At 55.7% G+C, this 7,496-nt stretch overlaps 1 protein-coding gene across 1 annotated transcript; it reads right to left on the bottom strand.

The window, feature by feature from the left end:
* Positions 1–358: 358 nt before the first annotated feature.
* On the bottom strand, positions 359–6,105 carry AK1 (adenylate kinase 1). Its single transcript, XM_042781463.1, has 6 exons — positions 6,045–6,105; positions 5,720–5,755; positions 5,382–5,545; positions 4,555–4,671; positions 900–1,091; positions 359–427 (listed from the first exon to the last, which is right to left on the bottom strand). Exons 1-6 carry the CDS (start codon positions 6,103–6,105, stop codon positions 359–361), a joined length of 639 nt encoding a protein of 212 aa, XP_042637397.1.
* Positions 6,106–7,496: the final 1,391 nt, after the last annotated feature.

The raw sequence follows: 7,496 nt of genomic DNA, 5'->3' as shown, positions 1-7,496 counted from the left end.
GGGCACACCCTGCCTGAGGAAGGGTCCTGGGGCTTCCACTGCAGCTACGGGAGGGACAGCTATCTAAGGTGAGCAAAGGGGCCCTAGGAGATAGGAGAGGGTGAGGGGCTGCTGGTACAAGGAGGGGGCTGCTAAATGTATGCATCAACTCTGATTAGAAGCAAAGAAAAAGGAGTAAAACCAAATGTCCTTGGAAATTCCTTTAGTGCTCGGCTGTCCATGAAAACAGGATAAAGTAGCTTCCTCTGTCTGTGCTCCAGCCGGGGAGGGTGGAGGCGCTGGGCTGCGGCCAGGACGGCCTGGAGTCAGGACAGGGATGGGGCAGGACTCTGAGCTGGGGAAGAGGCTCCAGGCTTTGCTACTTCAGGGCATCCAGGTAGGTGCAGACCTGGGAGAAGACACTGTCCACGGAGCCTTCAGCATTGACCTGTGGAGGAGACAGGCCTTGAGGAAGGAGGTGGCTGGGAGGGCTTCCTGAGGCTCCATGCTGGGGAGGGCGGGGTGGACCCCACTGAGGCAGGAAGACAGACCAGCAGATCTCCCCGTGGAGGCCAGGCTTGGTGGCCTGAGCCCAGCCAGAGTAGATGGCAGCCCCTCACTGAACCAGCAGGGAAATCAAGGCCCAGAGTGGGTAGCAAGATGAGGCTAAACCAGGTGAAAACTTGGATTGGGGGCCCCCCCTCAGACCCACAGGAGCTCTGATAGCATAGTGCCTAAGGCGCTTGACTGCTAACCAGAAGGCTGGCGGTTCAAACCCACCAGCCACTCCTCGGAAGGAAGATTGGGCAATCCTACTTCCATAGCGATACTGCCTCGGAAACCCAAGGAGGGGTCGCTATGAGTCGGGGCCAACTCGACGGCAAACAACAACAACAACCTCAGACCCACAGGAGGCACACCTTGCGCACAATGCCACGTTTCTCATAGAAGGCGATGACAGGCTCAGTGGCCTTATAGTAGGTCTCCAACCGCTTTTTAATGGTCTCCTCATTGTCATCCACACGCCCACTGGTCTCTCCACGCTTCAGGAGCCGCTGGGTCATGGTCTCGGGGCCTGCGTCCACATACAGCACTAGCGTGGGCTTTCCAATCTGCAAGTACCAATCACAGGGGCTCAATTCTTGTTCCTTGGGGCTATCTCTTCCCCATACCACTAGTGAGGTCCACTTGAGGCCCACTAAGACCTTTATTCCCCTCTGCAAGGCAGCCTGAGGGATTATCCTAAACCCAACTCCCCTGCTCCAACCTCTGCCATAGCTCCCCAGTACCCTCAGGAGAAAGTCCAAACTCCTTACTTTAAGGAGGGCCTGCCCTCCTTATCTCATTCAACTCCCTCCTTCACACTTTGTTTCAGCCACACTGACCTTCTGTGTGGTCTAGGCTCTCAGCAGCCTCCTTCTCATGCCACACCTTTACACCTGCAGTTCCCCCTGCCAGGAACCCTCACCCTCACCTTCACCTCAACATCAACCATCCCCTTCAGGTTTCAGCTCAAATCTCACTTGTGCAGGGTAGTCTTCTCAAATGCTACCCCACCCCCAACATGCTCCTTCAGCCCCTGTACCCTGCCCTGGAGGATGTCTCGCAAGGGCCTCTGGTTATTACATATCCCTTCCCTCAGCCAGGTTGAGGTCCTCTGAAGACAGGGAGGCATCTGTCTTGTACCCCGCAGTGCTGGACAAAGGACCAAGAGATGAGGGAAAGGATAAGGTGCTGCAGAGTTCTGAGGGGTTCTGAGCAATGGCACTGTGACAGGAATCACGTGTCATCCCCTGAGAGGACTCGAAGAGCAAGGAGAAATAAGTGTCCCCTCCACAGGTCCCTGCCCAAGCTTGCATCCACTGAAGCCAAAGAGGGTGGCCCCTTTCCTCTGCCTGACCCCAAGAGCAAGGACCAGCCTCTTGGTCACCACTGGATCTCCAGCCTGGGCCCAGCCTGACCCATCATGCCCTGTTTTAGAAAGGGCCCTGGGGCTTCCATGGAGCTAGAGGAGGGGTGGCTGGTGAAGGTGAGCAGAGTCACCTATGGCTGCCACGGCCTTAGGATCAGAGTCAGGCCCTCCCACCCGAACCTGACCGTCTCTGTCGGTCCCCAAGAGCCGCTGCCCCAGACTGCAATCAGGCCTTGGGTTTGGAGAGTGTTGTTGTTACGTGCCGTCGAGTCGGACCCAACTCATAGTGACCCCTCCTTAGGTTTCCAAGGCAGTATCACTATGGAAGTAGATTGCCCAACCTTCCTTCTGAGGAGTGGCTGATGGGTTTGAACCGCCAGCCTTCTGGTTAGCAGTCAAGTGCCTTAGGCTCTACGCTACCAGAGATTTCTAGCATCAGAGTGACCTGGACTCCATCCAGACTCGCCTCTGCCCCTCGCCAGCTGTGTGACCTTGAGCAAGCCACTTGCCCTCGGTGACCCTCTGCTTCCTTGGTTGTAGAAAGTGCCTAATTCTCATCCACATCTCCTAGGTAGTTAAGGATTCAGGTGCTCCCATCTTACAGATGAGGCGAGTGGCAGAGCTGGGCCTAGGGCCAGCAGTCTGACCCCAGCCCCAAGGTCACTTTCTTATCACCCTCCATCAGCTGCCAAGCTCCCTCAGGGCATACACTCACAGTATCTGTGAATTTCCAGGGCCCACACACAGTAGGCTCTTTATACATCAAACCAAACCAAACCCACTGCCATGTAGTCAATTCCAACTCGTGGCAGCCTTCATTGGGTTTCCTAGGCAGTAAATCTTTATGGAAGTATATTTCCCAGTCTTCCTTCCAAAGAGTAGCTAGTGGGTTTGAACTGCTGACCTTCTGGTTAGCAATCAAATGTCTTAGGCACGGTGTCACCAGAGCTTGTTTTTATACACCAACTATAGCTAATATCTCAGCCCCTGGCAGAAGTAGGGAATCTATGAGGTCTAGCTGAGGCTCTGGGCTGGGAATCCGGAGTGAGGTTCTGGTTGTGGGGTCTCAGTTTCCCAGTCGGGACAATGGGCACCAGACCTGTGAAGTTCAAGCTGGGCCCTTTACCCATGCACCCAGAGCACTCCCGCCCCAGCAGGCCCTTCCTCAGTTGGTGAGGTCTTGGTGCCCCCTGGTGTCCAGAGCCAAGAAGACCAGCTGCCCAGATCCATGGAGATCACAGCCAGGCTGGGCCCTGTGCTAAAGCCGCCACCCTCAGTAGCACCCACAACAGCCCAGGAGGGATGGGGACTTTCATTAACTCTGCTTTCTAGATGCACTTCTGAGGCTCAGAGGTGATGTCACACGGCTGGTACGTGTGGGCCAGGGCAATACATCAATCAGCTAGGAGGCTGTCTAGCTCCTGACCAAGACTTCCTAGGCTAAAAAAAGCCCAGCCAACCCCCATTGCACACATAGGGACTGAGGCCCAGAGCAGGGCAGACACTTTCTTGAGGTCATGTAGCCACTTAGAAGTCAAGCAACACCATCTCCTGCCACTGGATGAGGCTCAAAGTTATGGCAGCCAAAAGACAGCCTTAGCCTCACAGAGATGGGGAGCAGAGACAGGATGGGGTACAGGGAGGGTCGGGCCCCTCCCCTAGCCCACTAGATGCCCAGTCCTTCCTGCAAAGTTTCTTCCTGGGCCTTCTGTCAGGAACCCGTCCCTGAGACCCACACCTATCCTTACTGACCTCTTCCTCCTAGGCACTTGCAGGCCTGTCTACTTCCCCTCTATGGCCTTGTGACACCAGAAGCCTGAGCGTGCATGCGTACATGTGTGCATCTGTGTGGGGCTGTATATGTGGGTGTGCCTACATGCAGCTGTGCACACCTGTGTGTATTCTTGTGCGTGTGTGAGCTCTGTGTGCCTATGTGCATATGCGGTGTACAAATATGTATGTGCCTGTGTACATGTGCGTGTCCATGCAAGGTGCCCCCTCTGTGGAAAGTGTTCCTGGTGGGGGCCCCTTCTAGGAAGCGCAGAGCCATCATTCTCAAGGCCTGCTCCTTCCAGTCAGACATCTGTGGGTCTTAGAAGGAGACCAGACTACTCTCTCTGGCACTTACAGCCTCTAGTCAGGCCTGAACCTCCTTCTCTCACATCACCCCCAAGCACCCCACCCCACACCTTCTGTCCTCCCCACACTGGCTCATTACCTTTCCAGCCTTATCCATGCTGTTCCCTACTCCTCTACCTGTGTTTCTGGGGTGTCAAACCCCACTCTTGAAGGGTACATCTCTCTAATCCCCACAGCTGCCCCTCAAGGCAACTGTGACTTGTCTCTTCTTACTTTACAGATGGGGAAACTGAAGCTCAGAGAAGTGCAATGATTAGCCCAAGGTCCCAAGTCATCAGCTGGAACCTGAGCCCAGTTCTGTGCACTCCCCAGACTGGTGCTTCCCCTTCTATGCCTCTTCTTCCAGTAAGTCTTCTCTGGTTTCTCCTCCTTACCCACACACCTCCTCCTCCTCCTGCTCTTCCTCCCCTTAGCACGCTGGGATCAATTTCTCTCTGCTCAGCACTCCCAGAGCTCTGTCTGGCCACTTGGCTGCCCTGCATCACAGCCCCCTGAAGGCCAGCCCATGCAGGTTCATGCCTTACCCGCCGCTCAAACTCTTCGCCCTGCTGCACCTCCCGTGGGTAGCCATCAATCAGGAAGCCTTTGGAAGTATCTACTTTGGCCACCATGGCATCTCGCAGCATGTCCAACACTGTCTCCTAAGGTTGCAACAGAAGGGAAACGGCCGTGAGCCTCTCTTCCCCATCCCTCCTCCGGGCCTTTGCCTGGGCTGGTCCTGCAACAGGGAAGCCCTCACCCTCTAACAAAGGTGTCTCAGACAAGCCTTCCTCTCCAGAAAGCCTCCTCTGAACCATGAAGGCCTTCACTGATTGATTGGGAAGCCCTTCACTGATTGACTGATGGATTAGAAAGCCCTTCACTGATTGACTGACTGGTCATTCATTCATTCAACAATATTTACTGGGTTCCTCCTCACAGTCAGGTCCTGTCCTGGGCCCTGAGGACACAGTTGTGAATGAAAAAGACCTCCCCTGCCCTCAGGAAGCTCACAGTCTGATGAGGGGAAAGTACACAATTGATTTATGACATAGACTGTATGTGCAAAGGGGCTGCTGGAATACAAAATGGGAGGTATTTGAGGAGCCCAGATTTGAAGAGCGAAGGAGGCCTGAAAGCTGAAAGAGAGGAAAGAGTTATGTGAGGAACAGATAAGCCATGAGGCTGAAGGTCAGCAGGACAGTGTCCTACAGGCCCTTGGAAACCTCTGGAAGGAACTTTCTGTCAAGGGTAATAGGGAGCCACAGGAGGGTTCAAAGCCAGGGAGGGCTGTGTGTAATAGGTTTTCTTGGCTGGTGTCCACTCAGGATCACGCTTACCCCCTACCCCCAGCCCACCAGGGCCCACTCACCAGTGGCACCAGCTGCCCCTTCTCCATGATTTCTGACAGCTTCTTGCCCCTGGCCGAGCCTGAGCTGACCTCGGCCCGCAGGAGATCTCCGGTGGAGAGGTGGGTGTAGCCATACTTCTGGACAATCTTCTCACACTGGGTGCCCTTCCCCGAGCCAGGCCCTCCTGCAAGCGCCCACCCATTCAGCGCCGAGAAACGGAGCCCCAGGAAGGACAGGGTTTGCCCCGTTCACCCATCCAGGGAAGGTCTAGGGTGTAGCCCCAGGCCAGGCTCCCATCAGTGCCTTCAAAGACCCCTCCTGCAGCACCGCCCTGCCGCATGGCCTGCCTTCGACTCACCCACCACAAAGACGATCTTGGTTGTCTTCAGCTTCTCTGAGGGAGACAAAAGGGAATATAGTTCAGTCACTCACCTAACAGAGCCAGGGACATCTCATTCTCGTGAGTACCAGGCACCAGGGACAGACTCAGGTCATGCTCCTGTCGGGGAGGCAGAAAATTTACAGCCCAGAGTGAGCTGTGATGGGGTGAGGAAAGTCCAGAGGCTGGGAGAGGTCAGGGAGGAGAGGGAGTTGCAGGCAGAGGGCCCAGCGTAGCCAGAAGCCCCAAGGCCAACCTTCGTGGCCTCTCCCTGTGGGTAGCTGGATTGCAGGGGCAGGGTCACCTCTGGCCTTGATGGCTTCCTCACTGTGGAGGTCAGCAGACACTGAGCAGAAGATCCCCATGGTCCTGTTCTGCTGTGTCCCTGACCCTTCCCCTCCCAGGCCCTGTTTCTGGCCATCACCAGCCTCCCAAGGCCAGCACTAATGTTGAGTTGGCAACCACAACGTATGTTGCTATGGAGATAACTGCTGGGGAGGAGGACTGTGGTGGGCAAGTGGAACCTTTGCCTGGAGCGGAAGGCAAGCTCACTCTGCAACCTCTGCCTCACCAGCCCTTAAAACTCAGCAAGACCACAGCTCTACCTGACAGAGGGTAACTGAGGCCTAGTGAGACAGGGGCCTACTCAAGGGGGTTACAGAATCAGACCTGGAACCCAGGCCCCTCTTCTTGGGTCTTCTATAAGGTTTTTGGAGCCCCTGGAATTAGATCCAATCCCACCTTACTGTGGGAGCTTAGGAAAGAAGCTCCCGCCCCAGTGAAAGGGGCAGGGGGGCTTGGCAACTCCTAACAGCCTTCCTGGCCACAAGGCTGGGTCCCCAAGACCTGAGTCCTAAGGGAGCAGAGGGAGGTCAGGCCCCCAGTGGTGATGGATGTCTGGAGCCCTAAGGGCAGAAGAGTGACCACTGGCTTTAGGTTCAGCAGCAGCCAGGGCCCACTGAGCTCCTTTAAGAACCACCCAACCAAGGCACAGCACCAGGGACAGGACTGGGGTGCTGCCAATAGCCAGGGATAGGCCCAGTCTGGGCCTTCTGCCTGCCGGTGTCTCCTTCCAGGTCCCAGGCCTTAGGAGTGAGGAGGGCCCACGGCACCAAAGCCCATCCCCACTGTACGATAGGAAAACTGAGTCTCAGAGAGGGGCAGGAATTTGCCTAGTGCTTATCGGGCTTCTACATTTTGCATACCTGTGATCTCTCCCTAGGGTGGGGATGTATCTCCCCAATGCCCACCACCCCCAAAAAGAGACAGGGAGTCTGAGCTCTACAAACACCAGTTTAGAAGGCATCCTGTGGGGCCCACAAGAAGCTCAGGGAGGCCTCATCGACTCTAAAATTAACCTGGAGCTCATGAATCCTGTGAGACCTTAGGGGGATGCCTCACCAGGAGCGTGCCACCTTCACAGATGGGCACACTGAAGTCCAGGCAGTGAGCAGGAAAGGGGAGGAGTCTCCTTACCTTCCATCTTGCCCAAGTCTGGGGAGCCGAGTCAGCGCTCTGTAAGACAAGACACAGGCAGGATGAACGATTCCACTCCCCTCCCTACCTCTGTTTCCACCAGGCCATATCCAAGGCATCAGGGTGCGGGCCAGTCTCCACCACACTCTCTGAGGGCAGAGGGTGCTGTTGGGGACAGGGGAGGCCCAAGAGGCTGAGTGGCTTTAGAAAAGTCACCTTTCCTCTCTGTGACTCAGTTTCCTAACCCGTCACAGAAGGGCAAGAATCCCCGCCCATCCAT

The sequence above is a fragment of the Orycteropus afer genome, unplaced genomic scaffold (assembly GCF_000298275.1).
Source record: "Orycteropus afer afer isolate SDZICR_OR568_19922 unplaced genomic scaffold, OryAfe1.0 scaffold00123, whole genome shotgun sequence".
NCBI lineage: Eukaryota > Metazoa > Chordata > Mammalia > Tubulidentata > Orycteropodidae > Orycteropus > Orycteropus afer.
Note: the sequence above shows the minus strand (reverse complement) of the source record. Positions and strands in the feature narration are given on the sequence as shown.

Bases quoted from the DNA above. Each gene is read 5' to 3' on its own strand.
- AK1 (XM_042781463.1), bottom strand. From the start codon at position 6,105: ATGGGGATCTTCTGCTCAGTGTCTGCTGACCTCCACAGTGAGGAAGCC. The intron at 1,092-4,554 runs GTAAGGCATGAA...TGGTACTTGCAG, and splicing joins GCGAAGAGTTTGAGCGGCGG to ATTGGAAAGCCCACGCTAGT. The intron at 428-899 runs GTGTGCCTCCTG...TCTCCTCCACAG, and splicing joins AACGTGGCATTGTGCGCAAG to GTCAATGCTGAAGGCTCCGT.